Raw genomic sequence first — 24,284 nt, forward strand, 5'->3', positions numbered from 1 at the left:
CAGTATTAGTATCTTACAGAGATATTCTTCTATATCACCAGGTTTTGCCTTTTATGGAAAGGGTCTATATGCAGATTAGATTTAGTTACCATGTTTCCTCAGGCTCTTTCAAACTAGAACTCTTCTTGAGCCTTTCCTTGACTTTCCTAACTGATAGATTTTGAATGTTACAGGTCAGTTATTTTATAGAATGTGCTTCCATTTGGTTTTGTCTGATGTTTTCTTCATGATTAGGTTCATGTTGCGCATTTTCAGCAGGACCATCCCAAAAGGATTGCTGTGTTCTTTTAACAGCCTCAAGTGGAGCTTGTGTTTGATTTGTCATGGTGATGTCTCATACCCTGATACCTTGATTAAGCTTCTGTCTACTAGGTCTTTCCATTATAGCGTTATTTTTTCCTTTTCAAGTTAATAATTTTTTTTGATTTGTTATTGTAATCAATAAGTATTTTGATTTGAAGGAAATAGTTGAGACTTTATAAACATACTGTTCCTCATCAAAATTTCTACCCCTTGGTTTTAGCATCTGTTGTTGTTTCTTGGATGGATTACTTATTACTGTAATGGTTGCCAAATGGTGATTTTTCTATTTTAATCTTGATTCTCTTTTAATACTAAAAATGTAAATTCTTGAGAGCAGGCTTTTAGAAGTAGCATAATTAGATTTCTGCAGAGTTTGTAGTATCTTAGTAAAAAAGGCAACCATACACATATTTGTGGTATGTAGCTTAGTATACTAAATATCTACTTTGATAGATTAAAATTTAGGGATTTTTTTCATTACTATCCATGTTGTGGGCTCTTGATCTTCCTTTCCTACAGGTGATGGTAAATCATGTGCTTTTTTCATATCTAAATCCATGTAATCTAATGGTTAAGTATCCTATTCTTAAAAACATTTATAAGCATTACCTTGGTAATTGATTGGAACTGACTGTACTTTTATTCGTTCAACAAATATTGGTTCTACCATGAGATAAGCACCATTCTATACCTTGGATCAAGTAAGCAAAATTTAAGTAAAAATACTTGAAAATTATGACATGCTATATACATATGTGATTATAATAAATATAAATTTGGTTATCTTATTTACTTGGTAGGATAGCACAAAAGATACTTAGATAAGTTTTCCCCCAAATATATTTTATAATACTAATGTTTCCTATGTTAATGAGTTATTTGGTGAAAAAGCATGTTATGATCAAAGAAGTTCTAGAAATGCTGAAATAAAGTTGAACGTTTTCTTCACTGAAAGACATCTTAGTTTTCAATGTACACTATGAATTTCTAAGAGGGAAAATATGTATAAGCATGCATACATATATACAATTAACTCTTGAAAAGAGCAGAAGGTTAGGGGCACTCGTTGCTGCATATTAGAAAACCTGCACATAACATCAAGTCAGCCCCCCCGTATCTGTGGATACAAATCCATGGATTCAACCAACCACAGACTGTGTGGTTCATTAATTTTGCCCTTAAAGTGAACCCATGCAGCTCAAACTCCTGTTGTTCAAGGGTCAACTGTATATTAATTATTTGTGTCAGTTTAGATATTTTATGTGGCTTTTCCTAAATTTACTTGACTTTAGCATTTTTTATTCACAGAACATCTTGCAGTACTCTAGTGTTCCTCAAAATAGCACTTTGAGAAATGACGGCCTAGTACTTGAACTATAATTGAATTATAGGTTCAATATTCAGTTTACCCTCAAATGGAATCATTCATTGCCAAAGTTGTTAGATAGTGGATTCTTATCCTGACAGTCGTGACAGTGATCTAGACAATGATGATAAAATGGCCAGTAAAGGAGAATGATTTGAATTCACTTAAGATAATTTTCTGATATAATGTTGGATAATTTTTATGTGTATTAAGATGGTTGACAGTCATGTTTTTCTAGAAAGTTTCTATTTGGGTGTCTGAAATTAATCAACCGGTGATTTTTTGACTAAAACAAAAGATGATACTTCCCTTTAATCTAGTTTTTATGATTATCAAAGAACACTTCCCGGTAATCAGACAATATGGAATTTAATTCTAGTTTTGCTGTTTGTGAAATACTTTGTAGAAATAATTACTGTTTTCTGGGACTTAGTTTCATCATATGTAAAATGGAAGGATTTAATGGGTGATTTTTAAGGTATAAGTTTTTTGATTATGTGGAAATTAATGAACCAGGATTAGAGAACTTTTATTAAAGGTTGCTAAAGGAAAATTAAATTCATACTTCACATAAATAAAAGTGAACTTATAATGTTTTAAGGATGTGACATATTAAAAATTATGTTAATCTACTTTTAAGATTTACTTGAAGCCTAAAACACTCAATGAATCATAAATCCATACTGCAATTCTTTAATGTATTAATAGTTAATTACAAAAGTTTTTTTCCCCAGTTTTTATATCTGAAAGAACTTACCAGACTGCACAGAGTATACTCAAATAAGGCTTTTGTTTAAAGGCAAAGGATACGGTGCAGCAAGAGAAAAAGAATGTGTGTAAGCATTCTAAGAGACATCCCATGAGTCTCCCACTCTGCACTTTTACTCACAAGGACTGTGCTGAGTCGCCAGCTCTAGTCCCCAATCTCTGGCTTCTGAAGAACTCCACGAGAAACTCTCAGAGTGGTCCTTTAAATGAACAAGCCAGTATTGCCAGTTAGGCCAGTTGCCGGCCATCCAAAACTACTACACCAAGAGTCACCAAGGGGAGTTTGAAGAGTTTTGGATCCTGAAGAAACACATCATAAATCCCACTGCTCTTGGCCATGATCCAAAAACCAGATATCCCACTGGTCATCCGTCCAGCTATAAATCAGCTCTCTCCACACTCATCAAGGAAAGAACACCTTCCCCATTTCAGACTAATGTTATTAACAATGTGATTCTCCAATTTGAATCGTCTTATTTTCTAGAGCATCATTGTTCAATAGAAATATGAGATCTGCATGTATAATCTTAAATTTACTAGTAACCATACTAATAACAGTAAAAAAGTAAAATTAATTTTAGCAACAAATATTATTTACCCCAAATATGCAAAATATTACTACTTCAGCGTGTAATCAGCATACAGAATCGAAGTATTTTGCATTCTTTCTTTGTACTCTTTGAAATCTAGTGTATATTACAGCACATCATAACATGGAGTAGCTACATTTCAAGGGGTCAGTAGCCATGTGTGAGTGGTGGCTGCCATCCTATGTAGCCAACTCTTGAGTGAGCCCATAGCTGCTGTGTAACAACAAATGTGTTCTACATTCTGAGTGACATTCTACTGCCCTAATTAGAAACTAGGGAAGCACTTTTTTTGACAGTGATCCTCATTTGTTAATGCATCTCATTCATTCATTCATTCAATAGACATTTATTGAGTACCTCCTCAGTACCAGAGATTAAATACTAGAAATATATTGCTGTTGGAGAACTCATAGTCCAGTGAGTGAAAATGATACATAAACTAAAATGCATACGATGAGTGCTGATAAAGGCCTGCATAGTATGATGTAGAAACAGAAGTAATGAGTATGTTTTAGGTGAAGGCTATAGGAAGATTTCACAAATTCAGGTTAGATGAGCTTGGTCTTAAAAGATCAGTGGGGAGTTATAAGAAGAGCAGAACAAGGTTATTTTAGTCAGAAGGTACAAAGACATAATCAAAAGCAGGATACTTTTGGAAAACCGCTAGTTTAATATGACCAGTATTTAAAATTCCTTTGAGCAATTAGCCAGAAACTAATAACTGCATATAGAGGCAAAAATATACATCATAGTATGCTAAAGAGTTTGGACTTCATGAAGGGAGACCTAGGAAATGATTTCACAGTGAGAAACATAAAATTTATATTTGGAAATACCGCTTTGATGGTAGTGCATCAGATGAGCTAGGAGTAGAAAAGGGAAGCCAATTAGGACACTAATGTCAACAATAAATAATGAAGACTTCAAATATGACTATAAATGGAAAAAAATGGACATATAGGAATAAAATTCCAGAGTTATCAACAGGACTTTGATTGTGTCTGAGTAGTTTTCAGGATGTGAGAAATAGGACTTAGAGACATGAAGAAATCACATGTTACATGGAGGTTTGTATGATTTATTAACTCAAGTTTTGTATTTAACCAGATCTTTTCAGTGATTTATCAAAGTAGTTCACAGGTAGTTGAAAGAGTAAGTACAAGTTTTTCTACTGATGTGACTTAGCAGTTAAGAAGTCAGATGACAGTTAGTGGTGAAATCCAGTGATCCTCTAAATGTCCTTTAGTTATATGAGCTTTGTAAAATCTTAGCTAGTGCCTTATTACTTGATTTGATTTAGGAAATGGTTAGTCTAGGATTATCAGTTCAGTTGCTCAGTCGTGTCCAACTGTGCGATCCCATGGACTGCAGCACGCCAGGCTTCCCTGTCCATCACCAACTCCTAGAGCTTGCTCAAACTCATGTCCATCAAGTGGGTGATGCTATCCAACCATCTTTTCCTCTGTCGTTCCCTTCTCCTCCTGCCTTCAATCTTTCCCAGCGTCAGGATTATAGATGAATAATCTAGAACATGAGCAATAATCAGTGACATAATTTTAAAAACCTGAGTTAAAAAAAAAGTTCAGAGTATGCAAATCAAAAGGACTCACTAATTTCCAAGCAAGATTAATGAAGAAAGATCACTATAAAAACTGCAGCATTTTTACTTTACAAAGATAATGAAACTACTCTTCACATCTGTGTAGGGGGTGGACAGAAAGTATATAAAGAATTAAAAATCAGACTGGCTTTACATTTTATTGTAAGTATAAATATTGGACACAATAAAGCAGTAACAAGACTATTGAGCAAGACAAAAGTTAAGAATTTTGTACCTGGCTAGGTTTTATGCAAGATATATAAGCTCAAACTTACGAAAGCTCACTAACTATTCCACCCAGCGCCTACCCTCCTTCAAGATTGTTCCAGCCACTGAAAGATTGGTGGTGAATATTGAAATAGATTAAATTGAGTGGTATCTGAACAGTTGTTTTGCTTCATAAAATAAAATGCTTTCAAAGTAATTTTTTTAAATAAATGTAAAAATTTTATCTATAATCTCAAATTATATCAATCTGCCACTCCTATTAGAACTTTGGGTGGTAGAGGAAGGCTGAAGGTCTGATGGTAGTCTTCTTCAGAATAGACTTTTAAATTCTTCACTGAAAGGTCATATATCTCTGAACAGATTGAAATAGAGGTTGAAATTCTTAGGTTATTCCTTGTACACCACGAGGGACTAGTTTTCAGATTTAAGACTCCTTTTGCCCACACCTTTTTTATTTCCTCATTCTCTCTCCCACTTCAAAAATCCAGTCTTCTTCCCTGGCAGTCCTTTCCAGCTTCTTGATCTGATATTCTCTGCTTAACTCTCTCACTAGTCACTTGTTGGTTCTAATAAATTAGGATGCAAGAGGTTCAAGGTTCCATTGCAACATTATTTTCTGCATAAATAGGGAAAGAGATGTTTCCCTAGGATCTTAAGGCAGGAGTATATGCTCTAATACCAGTTGACCGGTGTGTATTTATGAAAACTTAATATAATAAAGGTGAATTTCACATTAGTGGGGAAAGCTCTGGTGGTTCAATGAGAATGCTGGCAGTTGTTTTTGTTGTTTAGTTGCTAAGTTGTGCCTGACTCTTTTGTGATCCCCATGGACTGTAGCCCGCCAGGTTTCTCTGTCCATGCCGTTTCCCAGGTAAGAATGCTGGAGTGGGTGGGGATCCTTCCATCTTCCCGACCCAGGGATTGAACCCATGTCTCCTGCATTGCAGATGGTTTCTTTACCACTGAGCCACCTGGGACACCAGTGCTGGCAGACGCATAACTATATCACAGCTCATCACATTATACACTTTAAATACTTGGTCTTTATTGTCTGGCAATTACAGGTCAATAGAACTACACAAATAGTGCTGAAACTATTAGAGAAAAAAATCTTTCCTATACTAAAGTATACTTCAGAAAATTAATGTAATAAATGAAACCATAAAACATTTACAAGAAAATGCTTCCCAAAGTTGTAATGGTATTTGTGTGGGAAGAACTTCCTAACCATGAAGCCACAGAAGTAGTGACAAAAAAAATGATAGTTTTTTATACACATAAACATACATAAATATATCATTGTAGATAAACAGGATCATAAAATACCAGCCTCGTCTCCATAAACCTTCCTCTACATTAGCAGCCCCTTCCCCTTTCCTGCCTCACCAGATAAGCTATGTTAAAAATTTTGCAGATGTTCTTCCAAAATACATATATTTCTAAAATCATACATATTTATAGGCACATATAAGAGCATATGAGATTTTTTTGGTCGTTGTTTTACATAAAAATAGAATTATATTATTCTTTCTTGCATCTTGCTTTTCTTAATCCTCTGCACTTGAGGAAAATCCCTCCTTTCATCTGGCATAGCTCTTAATTCCTTTAATGCTTGTGTATCAACCAGTTGTTTGTCCCACAATTTTTCATAATTTATTCAGCAATGCCTAATTGATGGATCACTACAAATTATGCTGTAGTGATAAATTTGAAACTTTCAAATCAAGTTTCTGATCACTACAAATTATGCTGCCTTTACCTTTCTTATACATATTCAATAGGAATTGATCCTTTTATTCCTATGGAATAAATGCTTAAGAATAGAACTGCTGCTTCTCAAAATGGACTAGTTTTATATATTTCTGTTTTTCATAAATGCTCTCAGCCTGCTTTTCAAAAAAACTGTCCCCTTCGCATTTTTACCAGCCATTTTATCTCTGTTCCATTGTTCTTGCCAGCAGTGGTATTATAGCTTATTTTACTTTCTGCAGTGGTAGTACAGTTCATTTAACTTTTCTTTCTTGGTTTTTTTTTAACTTTGAGTTTGCTCAGGGTCTCGGAATTGGCCAGAGATGAATGACAGGACCTTTCCTAGGTCTTTCCTGGGCATGCACACTGCCTTAAGCGCTGCTGCTGCTAAGTCGCTTCAGTCGTGTCCGACTCTATGCAACCCCATAGACGGCAGCCCACCAAGCTCTCCCGTCCCTGGGATTCTCCAGGCAAGAACACTGGAGTGGGTTGCCATTTCCTTCTCCAATGCATGAAAGTGAAAGTGAAGACGCTCAGTCGTGTCCGACTCTTAGCGATCCCATGGACCGCAGCCTACCAGGCTCCTCCGGCCATGGGATTTTCCAGGCAAGAGTACCGGAGTGGGTTGCCATTGCCTTCTCCGAAAGTACAGCCTGGAGTATGTCTAGTTGTTAAGGATTTTTAAAAAAAAATTCCTGCCCAGCCTTTTATTTGCCTCAACTAAAACCACAGCCTTAGGCAGGTACCATATTGCCAGCAGATTACTGTTACTTCTGTGATGCCTGGAGGTAGGGCTTTTGGTCTCCCTGAGCTGATATCTGTTGTGTCAAATGAAATTGCCACAACATCTTGGGATTCAAGTTTTTCAGCAAGCTGTAATTGGGGATAACATACTGATTGGGCTCTAGGGAAACTGGTTTTAATGGAACTGATAATAAACTTCAGTCTTATCTCTTGGCTGATGCTATTGCCTTTTTATGGCACCATACCGCGGAGCTGAGGAGCATAGGGGATGGAAATAGCTCTTCTTCAAAACATCCTGGCCCCGCCCCCCACCCCAGGTCTTAACAAGTTTTGATCATTTCCATTGAGTAGACAGTGTTGTGCTCATTTTGTGGCTTCAGTTAGTTGGCAGAGTTCAGAAGTGATTACCCTTAGTTATTTTGCTAGTATTTCAATTTTACTGAGTGAGTTCACAGAGGTCTCACTTGATCACTCCGGAAGTCGTCTCCTTTTTAGTTTCTTTAACAGTTCATAGGCATTGAGTCCGCTGTGTGAACTTTAAGGTCATTTTGTCAAAATTCAAGTAAAGCTGTCGGAATTCTAATTCCATTAAATTTATAACTTAGTTTTGGAAGAAGTGCCATTTTAGGATTTTAAGTTTTCTCAAATGGAAGCATTAGGACTGATAGACTTGATTATTTAAATGTACACTTCTATGCATTTTTTTTTAAATGTCTTAGAATTCACAAGTGACACTAGGAAAAGTGGTTGCAACATACGGACACAGTGTTACTGAACTTTGAATGTTAAATTTATTTTTAAATATAAAGAAGATAACGTATAGCTATAAAAAGATATAAGCTAATTTTAAAGAAGAAATACAGATGACTAGAAAGCCAAAGAATTTTCACAGAGATTAAACAATACACTCAGCAAATCAGAAAAAAATAATAGCATTGTTTGGGAAAGGTGGGACAAAGTACTCGCATACTTTCTTCATCCTTTCTGGAATACAGTTCTACCTAAATATCTCTTTTCTTGGAATTAATCCTAAAGAAAAATCGTTAATTTATTCACTTATTAAATTGTTATTGAGTGTCCACTCTATGCCAAACAATGTCACCATGGATACATAAAAAATATATACACACTTAAAAATCTTTGCTTTCATGCAGTTTACATTCTTGTTGGTGAGGCAAACAGCAAACAAAAGAAAATTAAAAATACATTAGAATGAGCTAGTTCCTGGGAGGAAAAAGCTGGGAAAGAGGATAAGTAGTGTTGGGTTAGCAGTGTGTGTTTGGGACCTTTACTAATAACATAATGGTGACACTGATTAATCTCTTAGAAACGGGAATTAGTATATCTTATTTTCTTTTAACATTTTCTGAATTGTTAATACAGTGAACATGTAAAAATTGATAATAGAAATCAACCTTTTAAAAAATAATCAAAATTCTTTAACAGTATGAGTTTGACACATTTTACAGAGATTGGTTTATTTTAGCAGTCTCTTGGACATCACAATGGATGGATGTTACTTTAAGAGAGTAAATATAATTGACTTTATTAGCAGAGGGATTAATTTTGCAGCCTGTCACTTTGGGTGAAAATATGATTTAGACTTATTTTCCTCAAATAAGCTATATTAAAACTTGAATTCATTAAGCAAATTTAAATCCTGTTTTCCGTATCTTTAAAACATTGCAAAGACTGAATTTCTCTTACTAGAATTTTATCACAAATGTTGTTGACAAGTTATTCATTTTATTTACTTTTTAGCACTGGATTTCAAACACTAAATTGATCATTTTAAATATCTTATTCAAAATCACTTTAAAATATTTCATGGTGGATTTCATTATATTTCATTTTATAAAGTATCAATGTATAAGAATTTAGAGTAACTTAGAATTTTAGAATTTAATGCAGGAAACTATATTTTAGGAAAACAGTTAAAGGATGGGAAGAAGCCAGAACCGTGCAAACCTATCCTCAAGGTGGAATTCAAAACGACTAGATCTGGGTAAGATTTTATTTCATTGACAATATTCATTGTATACAGTTACTGAAATAGCACTGAAGACTCATTACTATTAAAAGCCTACTTTAGAATGGTCCAGTGAGTTTTTAAATTTTATTCTTGCTTTATTTAACAAAATACTTAAAATTGGTAATTTCAGGATAAAATATTTCATGTGTTCTCTGTCTTTAGTAGTTTTACAATATATCTTGGAAAGCTTGAATTACTTTTCTTGTCAAACTTCATATGTTCTGTTAGTCTTCAATAACAGTATTTATTCACTAGTGAAAATTGTAGAATAAGCAATGAAGAAAAAAACTTAAACTTTAACCTGTTAATGCAGTATGTGTTAATTATGAAAGTTATATGTATTCTTCACAAATTAAATCTTATTTTAAGAATATTTGGCAGTTTCAATAATAAGTACAGCTTAATATTAAAGGAAGAGTGTCAGTTGTATTTGAATAGATTAATTGACACTGTGACTCAGGGATAAGATTTATATGGTTTTTACAGTTTACATATCTTACACATAGTTTTTGTATATCTTTGTGTGTGCATGCTCAGACGTGTCTGACTCTTTGTGACCCTATGGACTGTGGCCCTCCAGACTCCTCTGTCCATGGAATTTTCCAGGATACTGGAGTGGGTTGCCAGGGGATCCTCCTCCAGGGGATCTTCCCAACTCAGGGATCAAACCTGCCAAATGTTATAATTTAAAATATAATAATGAAAACAAATAAACATTTCTTTGAAAATTCTAACCTCTAAAGGAGACCGTTTATGTTCAAGTTTTCTAGGAAAAGTGTATGGTTTTATTTACTAGAACTGTGTAAGAGAGTGAATTTAGGTAGTGTATATAGTGCAGTGTATACAGTGTATATAGTGAGCAAACTGTGACCCCTGGAGCAACAGGGGGCAGCAGTCTTGGATGAGAACTCATTAGAAATGTACATTCTCAGAATTCACGCCAGATCTCGGAATCACAGTCTGTGTTGTGCGGGTGGAGCCCGGCAGTTGGTGTGGGTGGAGCCCGGCAGTTGGTGTGGGTGGAGCCTGGCAGTGGTGTGGAGCCCGGCAGTTGGTATGGGTGGAGCCCCGCAGTTGGTGTGGGTGGAGCCTGGCAGTGGTGTGGGTGGAGCCCTGCAGTTGGTGTGGGTGGAGCCCGGCAGTTGGTATGGGTGGAGCCCCGCAGTTGGTGTGGGTGGAGCCTGGCAGTGGTATGGGTGGAGCCGCACAGTTGGTGTGGGTAGAGCCCTGCAGTTGGTTCTCACTAGACCTGCAGGATGCACACTTAAGTTTAGAACCACTGGAACGTTTTTTTCATATACCAGTTTAGAACAACTGGTTATTATAACTGGCTTGCTTTTATTTTTAATCTGTTCTTTTCTCAGTCTAATAAGACTCAACCTTTTTTCTCAAGAGTTCAGTTCAGTCGCTCTGTCGTGTCCGACTCTTAGTGACCCCGTGGACTGCAGCACGTCAGGCTCCCCTGTCCATCACCAACTCCCAGAGTTTACTCAAATTCATATCCATTGAGTCGTTGATGCCATCCAACCATCTCATCCTCTGTCGTCCCCTTCTCCTCCCGCCTTCAATCTTTCCCAGTATCAGGGACTTTTCAAATGAGTTAGTTCTTCGCATCAGGTGGCCAAAATATTGGAGTTTCAGCTTCAACATCAGTCCTTCCAATGAATATTCAGGACTGATTTCCTTTAGGATGGACTTGTTTGATCTCCTTTCAGTCCAAGGGACTCTCAAGAGTCTTCTCCAACACCACAGTTAAAAGCATCAATTCTTCAGTGCTCAACTTTCTTTATAGTCCAACTCTCACATCCATACATGACTATTGGAAAAACCATAGCTTTGACTAGACGGACCTTTGTCAACAAAATGTCTCTGCTTTTTAATATGCTGCCTAAGTTGGTCATAGCTTTCCTTCCAACGAGCAAGCGTCTTTTAATTTCATGGCTGCAGTCACCATATGCAGTGATTTTGCAGCCCCCCAAAAATAGTCTCTTACTGTTTCCATTGTTTCCCCATCTATTTGCCATGAAGTGATGGGACTGGTTGCCATGATGTTAGTTTTCTGAATGTTGAGTGTTAAGCCAACTTTTTCACTCTCCTCTTTCACTTTCATCAAGAGGCTCTTTACTTCTTCTTCACTTTCTGCCGTAAGGGTGGTGTCATCTGCATATCTGAGGTTATTGATATTTCTCCTGGCAGTCTTGATTCCAGCTTGTGCTTCCTCCAGCCTGGCATTTCACATGATGTACTCTGCATAAAAGTTAAACAGGGTGACAATATGCAGCCTTGACGTACTCCTTTTCCAATGTGGAACAAGTTTGTTGTTCCATGTCCAGTTTTAACTGTGGCTTCTTGACCTGCATACAGATTTCTAGGAGGCAGGTAAAGTAGTCTGGTATTCCCATCTCTTTAAGAATGTCCCACAGTTTGTTGTGATCTACACAGTCAAACGCTTTAAAGCAGAAGTAGATGTTTTTCTGGAACTCTCTTGGTTTTTCGATGATCCAATGGATGTTGGCAATTTGATCTCTGGTTCCTCTGCCTTTTCTAAATCCAGCTTGAACATCTGGAAGTTCACGGTTCATGTACTATAGAAGCCTGGCTCAGAGAATTTTGAGCATTACTTTGCTAGTGTGTGAGATGAGTGCAATTGTGCAGTAGTTTGAATATTCTTTGGCATTGCTTTTCTTTGGGATTGGAATGAAAACTGACCTTTTCCAGTCCTGTGGCCACTGCCGAGTTTTCCAAATTTGCTGGCATATTGAGTGCAGCACTTTCACAGCATCATCTTTGAGGATTTGAAATAGCTCAACTGGAATTCCATCACCTCCACTAGCTTCATTCATGGTGATGCTTCCTAAGGCCCACGTGACTTCTCATTCCAGGATGTCTGGTTCTGGGTGAGTGAGCACACCATCATGGTTATCCAGGTCATGAAGATCTTTTTTGTACAGTTCTTCTGTGTATTCTTGCCACCTCTTCTTAATATCTTCTTCTTATGTTAGGTCCATACCATTTCTGTCCTTTATTGTGCCCATCTTTGCATGAAATGTTCCTTTGGTATCTCTAATTTTCTTGAAGAGCTCTCTAGTTTTTCCCATTCAATTGTTTTCCTCTGTTTCTTTGCATTTCTCAGAGTAGGATGAGGAATCTTAAGATTGCTGTTATTTCTCCTTGGTCCTCTTTAGCCTTCCTCTGGGACCCAGAAGACGTACTGTGCTCAGACAAAAGGTTGAGTGACCTCCAAGAGGAGTAGCATCTGTTTAATTGACTCTGGCATCCCTCACTGTGTGACCTTTGGCAGTGAGTTCTTTGACTTCTTTGTGCTTGTTTCCTCATTTAGGACATAGATGTGATAATAGGTCAAAAGTTTGTTGTAATGAATTGAGTGAGATAATCATGTATTCAAAACATTTCACATAGTGCCTGGTACATCATAAACTTTCTATAAGGGATTACCCTTATGTTTTTGGGAAACCTACCATCAGTTGCCTTTTTTTTGCTGTATTTGTCTTGTGGCAAAAGTATGTGTATAGACAACATTACAGCGAAGGAGGGTGGGGTGGGAAACCAGGAAAAAAAAAACAACCCTGTGCTTGTAATACAACATAAAATGAATTGTCTAAACGTTTAAACTAACAGTGCCGCTTGTCCTCTGAATTATCTAATTATATTAACAGCTGTGGTTTGGCAACAAAGACAGACATCCTGGGAAGATTTTTCTCTGTGTGTGTTCTGCCTATTCCCATGTTCATTCCTATATATTGGGAGTATTTATAAGTTCCTGATTTCTTCATAATGGCAGGGATAATTCTCCTTTCATAGGATCAGAAACGTAAAGCAGTCTGACTCTTTTATATGCATTCATGGTGGTTGTTTAGTTGCTAAGTCATGTCTAACTCTTTGCAACGCCATGGACTTTACCCCTTTAGGCTGCTCTGTCCATGGGATTTCCCAGGCAAGAGTACTGGAGTGGTTGCCATTTCCTTCTCCAGGGAATCTTCCCAACCCAGGCATCAAGCTCAGGTCCCAGGCATTACAGGTGCCACCAGTATGCATTTGTAGGTGCTCTTAATACAAGATAAATCAACAGGGTAGCCATCTGGTGACAGTTCTCTCCAGCTTTCCAATGTCTTTTTCCATCTGGGATAAAATTTTCAGTAAATTAAATGAGCTCTTTCCTTAACTCTCTGACTCGTTTCCTTGTGATATCTCCAGAATTCCAGTATGTGCCCAACATTGAGAACTGCTGCACCAAGAGAAGGCTCACCTCCTTTAAGCAAGCTGGGCAGCACTCAGCCTTTCCTGTTCCTGGCAAGTGTCTTGGGCAGGTGCCCACAGAATATGTTCTGTCAGTTTATGTTGGCAAATCACCAGATTTTGTTAGAAGGGCTGTCCTCCCCTGCTCAGGATCTTCGATGTCATCTTATCTTTACCTGGAAATAATTCGAGGCTGAAAGATTCCCTCACATCCTCTGTAACTCTGCATAGATGTCACTGCTTTTCAGGCTGTTTTGGCCGTGCGGACTGGATCGTGTCCGCTAGTAATTACTCTCAAAGCATGCTATATTTTTTCCTTTCTAAAACTTATATCTGTCATTAGTAATTTACTTAACGCATGCCTTTCTCGTTAAATATTGAGCTTGATGAAAGCATGGGACATACCTGTCTCACTTTTAATTGTCCAGGCACAGCACTATTGAACATAAGGAAGAAGATAGACAGGTGTATAGAAAAGTGCAACCATAAAGAATTAACTGTTATCTATTAATAAGAGCTAGCTGCTACTTTTAAAGGTAAACTCTGACAGAAAAATGAGTCAAGATGTTGTGTGCCTTTTATTTTCTAGTAAAGCATATATTACTCCAGGAGAGACAAGATTTTTCCCTTACATAGAGAACAGTGACAATTTAATTAACATAACATTTTAATTGCACTTTTATTAAAGATATGCAGCTATTCTTTACATGTGCTGTGCTTAGTTGTTCTGTCATGTCCTCTTTGTGACCCTGTGCACTGTAGCTTTCCAGACTCCTCTGTCCATGGGGATTCTCCAGCAGGAATACTGGAGTAGGTTACCGTCCCCACCTCCACGGGACCTTCCCAACCTAGGGATCGAACCTAGGTCTCCCACACTGAGGTGGATTCTTTACTGTCTGAACCACTGCCCTTGACCAGTTCTTAATAAAATTTCAGAAATTAAATGGTAAGTCAATTCTGTTGAAGTGTTATTTCTTTGAAAATCTAATGTGACTCAGCTGTGAAGTCGTGCAGCCAGTGGTGCTTGACCAGTGAGTGTGAGTGAGCGAGCTCTTGAGCCAGACCTCCTGTGTCCGAATCCAGCCTCGGCTCTCCACTGGTGTGCAGTCATCAGCTAGGCTTCCTGTGCTTGTTCTCTCTCTGTAAGATGGGAATAATGGTAGTATATGTGTCAGAATTTTTGTGAAGATTAGAGACTTCCCTGGCAGCAGAGTGGTTAGTACTTTGCCTTCCAAAGCGAGAAGTGTGGATTCAAGCCCTGGTCAAGGAGCTGAGGTCCCAAAGCCTTATGGCCAAAACATAAAACAGAAGCAATATTGTGACAAATCAATAAATAGTTTAAAAATAATCAAAATAAATTTTGAAAAATTTTATGAGGACTAAACAATATATATAAAGCACCATTCATAGTACCACCAGGTTGTGGGGAAGCTTGTCTGTTAGGGAACTTAAAAGTGAATATTACCACAGTCAAATATAGTAGTTTAGCTACATTTGGAGAAGCATATCTAAGAGATTAATTTATTCCCTTTTGTCATAACACATGCTGTGACAAACCTTTTGTGTACAGGGCCAGAGAGTACATAGTTTGAGTACATAGTACAAATCGTTTAGGTCTCTTGCAGTTATTCAGCTCTGCCACTCTAGTCCCAAAGCAGCTGTGGACAACTCATAAATGAATGAATGAAGGAGTGTTACAATAAAACTTTACAGACTTGGAAATTTGAATTTCATATAATTTTCACAAAAAATCATTATTATTTTGTGTGATTTTTTTTCAACTTTTTAAAAACATAAAAACCATTCTTAGTGTGCAGGCCATACAGAAACAGGCAGTTTGATGGTTTGATGACCCTTGATAAGCACACATACACACACATGATATATTTGTTAACCTTTAAGGAAAAGTTGTTGGGATTTTGTGTTTGATTATTCCCTTACTCTATCCCTCACTCCCATTCCTGGTGCCAGAACTTGTTTTCAGGTAGTTTTGTAGATATAGTGATTTAATTTACTGAGTGGGCTAAAAGCTGTAGGTAGATTACCTATATAATATAAAAGACCAGATTATAATAAAAACTCAGGATATGCTGGTGATATTCTGGTTCTAAAAATATCTAAAGATCTATTTCGGTAACTCCCAGAAACTTGATACCACTGAGTCCCACTCCTAACAAGGCTGTGTTTCTGATGAGAGAATCCTAACTTTGAGAAGCCCCAAAACAAACTCCTTGTGCATAAAGTAATTTCTCCAGAACACAGGCTCACTTTTTATGATTTTTATCCTTCTCTACTTTTTATTTTTCTGGAAATTGATTTTATTATTAATAAGTCACATGATACAAAAGGATAAGGATATTCAAGTGAAACTTAGTGAAACGGCAGGCAGAAAAAATTAAGGCAGAGTGGAGGCATAGAAAACCGGAAAAAGAGGCTAAAGAATCAAAACATGTAATTTGTATACACACATACATACACCCCCCCACCCCCCCCAAGCCCTGAACCCATCAGATAAGAATTCACCTAGCATTAAAACAGTGAGTGGGACCAGGTAACCTGAGGGCTGGGAGCCAGTGAGGACTCCAGGAGAGATTAGGTTGTTCTTAAATAACTACATCTGTTAACACTCATACTGGGCTATGTGTGTGCTGCCAAACTGTTCTAAGTGCTTTACACATATGTACTTAATCTCAACAACTACCCTGTTAGGCAGGTATTATCTTACAGATGAGGAAACTGAAGCAGAGAGGTTGAGTAACTCGCCCAAAATCATAACGCTCATAGCTGAAAGAACCCAGATTTAAGTCTGTACTCTTAACCATACTCTACTGCTGCCTACTCTGTTCGCGTTAATGGCCAACCCCTACAATCATACTTTACAGATAGGTTGAACATTGAGAACAATGTTTTGGGATCCAGGTTTGGTAATAGTCTTTACATATTTTTTAATATTTGCATCAATGAAGATATCTTCTCAGTTACTCATTCGTAGAGCCCCTGCTTGTCTCTGAATTCTTGCCACCCAAGTACTAGTCAGCAGATGTTCCCTTTTCATTCTCTCTCCTCCACCTCAGTTCTTGCTAAGCCATAGCAACGAGAAGAGAAATTCATTTGGATAGAACACCCTCATTCCGAATCAAAAGGAGTTTCCTTTAGTCTTGTTCAGTCGTTCAGTTGTGTCTGACTCTTTGCGACCCCATGGACCATGGACTGCAGCATGCCAGGCTTCCCTGTCCTTCACCATCTCCTGGAGCTTACTCAAACTCATGTCTGTTGAGTCAGTGATGCCATCCAACCATCTCATCCTCTGTTGTCCCCTTCTCCTCCTGCCTTCAATCTTTCCCAGCATCACGGTATTTTCTAATGGGTCGGCTCTTCACATCAGGTGGCCAAAGGATTGGAGCTTCAGCTTCAACATCAGTTCTTCTAATGAATATTCAGGACTGATTTCCTTTAGGATTGACTAGTTGGATCTCTTTGCAGTCCTAGGGGCTCTTAAGAGTCTTCTCCAACACACAGTTCAAAAGCATCAATTCATCGGCACTCGCCTGCTTATGGTCCAGCTCTGATATCCGTGATTACTAGAAAAACTGTAGCTTTGACTAGACGGACCTTTGTCGGCAAAGTAATGCCTCTGCTTTTTCATATGCTGTCTAAGTTTGTCATAGCTTTTCTTCCAAGGAGCAAGCGTCTTTTAATTTCATGGCTGCAGTCACCATCTGCAGTGATTTTGGAGCCCAAGAAAATAAAGTCTGTCACTGTTTCCCCATCTATTTGCCATGAAGTGATGGGACCGGAAGCCATGATCTTAGTTTTCTGAATGCTGAGTTTTAAGCCAGCTTTTTCACTCTCCTCTTTAACCTTCATCAAGAGGCCCTTTAGTTCCTCTTCACTTTCTGCTCTCGAGGTGGTATCATCTGCGTATGCGACGTTATTGATATTTCTTCTGGCAGTCTTGATTCCAGCTTGTGCTTCCTCCAGCCTGGCATTTCTCATCATGTACTCTGCATATAAGTTCAATAAGCAAGATGACAATATACACGCTTGATGCACTCCTTTCCCAATTTGGAACCAGTTCATTGTTCCATGTCCCATTCTAACTGTTTCTTCTTGACGTGCATACAGGTTTCACAGGAAGCAGGTAAGGTAGTCTGGTATTCCCATCTCTTTAAGAATTTTCCACAGTTTGTTGTGATCCACACAGTCAAAGGCTTTAGTGAAGTCAATGAAGCAGAAGTCTTAACAATTCTTATATGCTTACTTGAGATAAAAATAGCATCTTAGATCTTACTGTTCTCAATACCTTTACTTAGATGGCTTGGCTTTCAAGCACCAAGAAGAAAAAAATAGTAGATATAGTGAACATTTGTTACTTGTTTACTATGTGTCAGATATTCTCCTGTGAAATTTGAATGTATTAGCTTTCATAATTCTCCTAGCAGCACTGTGACTTGGGTACTTTTATTGTCTTCATTTAGCATTATAGATAATGAGCCATGGAAAGCTTAACTAGCTTGACCCATGAAGTAATAGAGCCAATTTTGAGCCCAGGTTGACCCCGGAGCTGGAGCTCTTAATCAGTATACTGGACATGCTCACAGATAGCCTGGGTTAGTATGGGATTGTACTAATCACTCATAAGTCACTCAGTTCACCAAGAACTGCATTCTTTTTTATATTTGCTAGCTTATCAGATTGTCTTTTTAAATTTAGTATTAAATCATACTTGGTACGCATAATCACACTAACGTGAGCTGACGAATCTGTCTGTGCCTTTTAGTCTAGATAACTTAATGCAAGTAACCCTAGCTACTCATGACCAGAGAGCTTTGTAGGTGGCTTCCAGGCTGCAGATTTAATTCTAACCTGAAGATGCCCACTTGGTTTTTATAGTATCCATGCATGGTCATGGCACTTGGTCATATACTCATGTTGTGGAAAAATCCATAAGCAGATTTATATTTAATTGTACCTAATGGGAAAAGACCTTTCTGAATCCACGGACTCTTAAAATTTCAAATGTCTTATCAGATAACCTTCCCTATTTACTTGTTACTTTTACAAGTAAAGTTTCAATCAAGTCAGCAAGTTTCAATCTCAGGTTGGCTGATTTTCATTTTATCACTGTCTTCAGAGACATTCTTGTGACCCACTGCAGATTTATCTATTTTATTTTCATTCTCTCAAAGTAAAACATTCTCTCCCAGTCTTACTCTTTAATCCTCACACCTAACTAGTATAAGTTATTGTTCACTTTCTTGATTATAACATAACTTTTGACTTGCAGTGCCTTAACATTATTGTATAATCTCGTGTAGCTAGAACACTGAGACTACTGGATTGATAGCTGTTTCTTCTGACATCAGAACACTTCATTTAGTAGCTATATAAGTATATGCTCAAGATTGGGTTTTGTCCACAGCATCTATCAATTTAAAGTACTAAGATTTTTCTATTTTTAAGCATCATTATTAATATTTATTACAGCTAAATTAAAAATTATATCCATATTTAAATAAGTCTACTGATATCCAAATCCATTTTTCTGTCATTAGCAAATTTTACTTGTTAACTTTTTTGGAAAGTAAATGTGTTATCAAGCCTTCGAAGTATATTTAACCAGTGGCAGTTGCTAAAATGGAGGTGATGTTGTTTCAGTATAAAACAGAGCAGCATATACAGGTTGGTTCCCTGACAGCTCAGAACCCTGTAGCACCAATGCTCCTCCCAGCACTGGTGTTTTACCTTGAAAGAGGCTAAAATAGAATAGAAATGAAGACTAGCAGACTCCGAACAGGGGGAATGGAAATATAAGATAATCATAATCTTGAAGTTTTTCTAGGAAAGAATAATAAGCAACCATTGTTTACTTCTATAGAAAGATAACAGAAGAAAAGTTAGGAGATATATATTGTAGGAAAGATTAACTTGTAAAAATGTGCTTGAATAGTATCATTTCAAACATGAGCCAGAATGTAGGGATGTTAAAAGAAAGAAAAAGAATGAATGGATTCATAATGGAAAACCCTCATGTAGAACGTGTATTTAGTGAATTCACCAGTAGATATAAGTAGCAATTATGTGTCATCAAGAAGAGTAAGGTGCAGATTCTGTTTTTTGGGGGTTTTTTTGAGAGTAGAAGGCAGTATTTATTTATTTTGGCCATAGTGCATGACATGTGGGATGTTAGTTCCCCAACCAGTGATCAAACCCTTGCTGCCTGCATCAGGAGCGAGGAGTCTTAACCACTGGTCTGCCATGGAATTCCCAAGATGCAGATTTTTATTTTCACTTTAAATTAGGGAAGACCTCCATATGACTGCTGTGCTGCTAAGTCGCTTCAGTCATGTCCAACTCTGTGCAACCCCATAGACGGCAGCCCACTAGGCTTCCCCATCCCTGGGATTCTCCAGGCAAGAATACTGGAGTGGGTTGCCATTTCCTTCTCCAGTGCATGAAAGTGAAAAGTGGAAGTGAAGTCGCTCAGTTGTGTCCGACTCCTAGCGATCCCATGGACTGCAGCCTACAAGGCTTTTCCGTCCATGGGATTTTCCAGGCAAGAGTACTGGAGTGGGTTGCCATTGCCTTCTCCGTACATATGACTAATGGCAGAAAAGTAAGAGCCTTTGGAATAGGAGACACTGAAAATGAAATATGTTTAGAAGAAAGTTTTAGAGTGGATTTCTCATAATGATTCTAAAGTACAGATGGAGAAGATAACCTTTCTTAAATTTTGAAAGCATTTTATATGATTATGTGATCTGTTCTTGTAGAAAAAGTTTTTGGCGTCAGACATGACTTAGCAACTAAACAGTGAACAAAACCAAAAATCTTACAATTATATAGATTTTAGATCCTGAAATGGAACACTGAAGTAGGTGAAGTAGATGATAAGAATAAACAGTGTGGCAGAGGGGAGTGCACAGGTTGAAGAATGGAATGAAACTAGGGAAATTAAAGGATGGAAAAGAAGAATTCTTAGCCCCTGCTACAGTGACTTCCACACATAACGCACTCAGTAAAATGATAGTTGAATGAATGAAACATAATAATATCATGACTTAATTTGCTTTTTCTTGAGTGATCTAGAAAGCAGAAAAATTTTCAGCATAAGCTGCATTTTAGCAGTGCTACTGCTAAGTCACCTCAGTCGTGTCCGACTCTGTGCGACCCCATCGGTGGCAGCCCAGCAGGCTCCGCCGTCCCTGGGATTCTCCAGGCAAGAACACTGGAATGTGTTGCCATTTCCTTCTCCAATGCATGAAAGTGAAAAGTGAAAGTGAAGTCACTCAGTCGTGTCTGACTCTTAGCGACCCCATGGACTGCAGCCTACCAGGCTCCTCCATCCATGGGATTTTCCAGGCAAGAGTACTGGAGTGGGGTGCCATTGCATTTTAGCAGTACTTTAATACAAAGTATAATAACAGATATGGAAATGACATTAAAAATTGGCAAGCTATTCAGATATTTCACAGGAAAAATGCACTTTTAAAAAGTTTAATTAGTCACGAAAACTTAATTTCCTTTTAACCACTATTATCTTATTCTCTGAACTGTTTTTGGAAGTATCTAGATTTTCTATTTTTTAATTTGTGACATTAAATAAAATCCTAACAAGAGAAACACAGGACCTGTAATTCCACTATTCTAAAACAATTTTTTTCACATGTTCATTTTCCCTAAGTCTTTTTTCAAATGCATATCCATTTTCACTTAACTTTGTTCCTTGAGGATATTCAGTTTGGTATTTTTTTGTCCTCTTACTCTATCTAAAGTATCCTAGTTTTATCAATTTTTAAAATTAGTCTCAAAGGCTGTATAGTTTACTCAGACATGCCTCCTTTTTTTTCAAACATTTAGTTTTTCACATTATAGATAATCAAGTTATGATATTACTAATATAGTAATGAACATATTCTCTCATGATACCATAGAGAATTCAACAGAAGATTTTTCCTATTATACTGTTTCTTTACAGTAAATTTCCAGTGGTAAAATTTTGAAGATAAAATATTTTTAGGAACCTTGACAAATAGACACATTTTTTTTTTGAAATTATACTTTAAAGAAGTATAAAATATAATAATTTCACAGTCTTATCAATGCAGTATGACTTTGTTTTTAATTAATTTACTACCTTAAAATCAGCATTTATGCTTTAGAATTATCTTAAATTCTCTAACCATAATGTGAACACCTAAATGAATGCTGTTAATGGAAAGGCAGCATGCTGTCATAATTGAGGGTTGAAGTTAAATTTATTTCTATCTGCAGGCAAAGCAGCAATGATTCATAGAAACTTTCCAATTTAATTTTTTGTAAGCATTTGTCCAGCTAAGCTTTTATGTTCTGACAGGGACCAGAAATTATTCATAAACTTGTCTATAGATTTGAATATGTATTATTTATTAAAATACAGTTTTATTTCAAACCTAATCATTTTCAAAATTGTTGCTTATTTGTTATGGCTATTAAGACATTCCCTTCTTATACTGCCTCTAATTGATTTTTTCTACTTTGCCTACTACTGAAGTTCATTCTGAGCTTTCCTACAGTTTCTTTTAGAGCCATGCTTCCTTTTCATATAAGTTGGTTCTCTGTGTGTAGTCACTCAGTCATGTCCGACTCTTCGCAATCCCATGGACTGTACTGTAACCTACCAGACTCCTCTGTCCATGGGGATTCTCCAGACAAGAAGTCTGGAGTGAGCAATTCCTTCTTTAGGGAACCTTCCCAACCCAGAGATTGAACTGAGATCTCCCACATTGCAGGCAGATTCTTTACCTTCTGAGCCACCAGGGAAGCCAAAAAAAAAAGAAAAAATTGGTTCTCTAGTACTCTTGCCTGGAGAATCCCATGGACGGAGGAGCCTGGTGGGCTGCAGCCCATGGAGTCGCTAAGAGTCGAACACAACTGAGCGACTTCACTTTCACTTTTCACTTTCATGCATTGGAGAAGGAAATGGCAACCCACTCCAGTATTCTTGCCTGGAGAATTCCAGGGATGGGGGAGCCTGGTGGGCTGCCGTCTATGGGGTCGCACAGAGTCAGACACGACTGACGCGACTGAGCAGCAGCAGTGCATTCTTAAAGCCTTATATGCTATTCAAGCTAATCTAAGGGTATATTTCCCATCTTTATTCATGCTAATCTACAATTTTTCCTATCCCTAAAGTGACTTCACTGTGAACTGTACATAGACGCAATGTCTTAGTGATAATTCATTGGTTGTTGTTTTTGTTCAGTTGCTAAGTCATGTCCGACTCTTTGTGACCCCATGGACTGCAGCAGCATGCCAAGTTTCCCCGTCCTTCACTATCTCCCTGAGTTGGCTCAGATTCATGTCCATTGAGTTGGTGATGCTATCTCACCATCTCATCCTCTGCTATCTTCTTTTCTTTTTGCCTTCAATCTTTCCCAGCATGAGGGTCTTTTCAAATGAGTTGACTCTACGCATCATGTGGCCAAAATATTGGAGCTTCAGCTTCACCATCAGTCCTTCCAATGAATATTCAGGACTGATTTCCTTTAGGATGGACTGGTTTGATCTCCTTGCAGTCTAAGGGACTCTCAAGTCTTCTCCAGCACGACAATTCAGAAGCATCAATTATTCAACACTCAGCTTTGTTCATGGTCCCAACTCTCACATCCATACATGACTACTGGACCTTTGACTATATGAACCTCTGTCAGCAAAGTCGTGTCTCTGCTTTTTAATATGCTGTCTAGGTTTGCTATAGCTTTTCTTCTAAGGAGCAAGTGTCTTTTAATTTCATGGCTGCAGTCACCTTTCACAGTGATTTTGGAGCCCGCTACTTGGATGTTTATAATATATATTGATATTAGCTTATATAATTTAGGTTATATTTTTCTAGAAGACAACAGTAAAATCCATGTAAGACTGTTTGCAGTAAATGACTTTTAAATGTTGGTTTATAAATAAGCTTTGGAATTATACTTGTGACACTGAACCTCATATATGGTTCATTTCATCATAAGTTAATTCCATATGGCAAAGACTACATTAAAAAGTTTAGATTTCTTTTTGGGAAAAAAAAGAAAGTCTAATTGTTACATAGTTGAATTTTTCTGTATATATTGATACTAGAAAAAACCAGAGTATTACACTGATATGAATTACTGTTATGTCCTTATAAACCTTATGTATCCTAACAACTCTGTATATAGAAACTGTAAAATCCCACAGCATAAGTTTTTGTGGAATTTGTATGGTTAGAATATGTCTACTAAACTCTGTATCTTTATCTCACTGATTTACCGTATGATGCTTACTGTTTTGCTTTCTGTTTAGCTTCACACAACAACCGATGCTCTGTCCTGAAAAGCACAGGTGGAGAAAAGTTGTGTTGCCATTGCATGGCGACTTCATCATACTAGCTTTCATTATCATTATCAGCCTTTATGGGCTACTAGAGAGTTACTGTAATTCTTGTGAAGTTTTTATGGTTCATGAAAATTTCAGTTCATAGTAGCACTTAAGGAAGTTTTTGCCTCCAAGTTGGAAATGGTGTTCTGAGATCCTATTTCCCTTTCATAATTAAGCAAGAACTTCAGAATTCATGGATTTTTCTGCCTTTGTCTTTAAATTTGTGATTTGTGGGCAGTTATTTAAATGAGAATTTCAGAT

At 37.3% G+C, this 24,284-nt stretch overlaps 1 protein-coding gene and 1 long non-coding RNA gene across 8 annotated transcripts in view; one reads left to right on the forward strand and one right to left on the reverse strand.

The window, feature by feature from the left end:
* Positions 1-24,284, forward strand: part of STXBP5 (syntaxin binding protein 5) — a 155,148-nt gene that overhangs the window by 62,135 nt on the left and 68,729 nt on the right. For all 7 annotated transcript variants that reach the window (XM_081529909.1, XM_081529910.1, XM_081529908.1 and 4 more), the window contains exon 10: positions 9,275-9,353. In XM_081529909.1, the coding sequence (XP_081386035.1) occupies positions 9,275-9,353 (79 nt within the window). The remainder of the gene's footprint in view (positions 1-9,274; positions 9,354-24,284) is intronic.
* LOC145521379 (uncharacterized) lies at positions 18,256-22,460 on the reverse strand. The gene is made up of 3 exons (XR_014065355.1): positions 22,249-22,460; positions 21,010-21,463; positions 18,256-20,202 (listed from the first exon to the last, which is right to left on the reverse strand). It is a non-coding gene; the product is annotated as an uncharacterized LOC145521379 (long non-coding RNA).

The sequence above is a fragment of the Giraffa tippelskirchi genome, chromosome 9 (assembly GCF_054371585.1).
Source record: "Giraffa tippelskirchi isolate mGirTip1 chromosome 9, T2T-mGirTip1v1.2.pri, whole genome shotgun sequence".
Classification (NCBI taxonomy): Eukaryota; Metazoa; Chordata; class Mammalia; order Artiodactyla; family Giraffidae; genus Giraffa; species Giraffa tippelskirchi.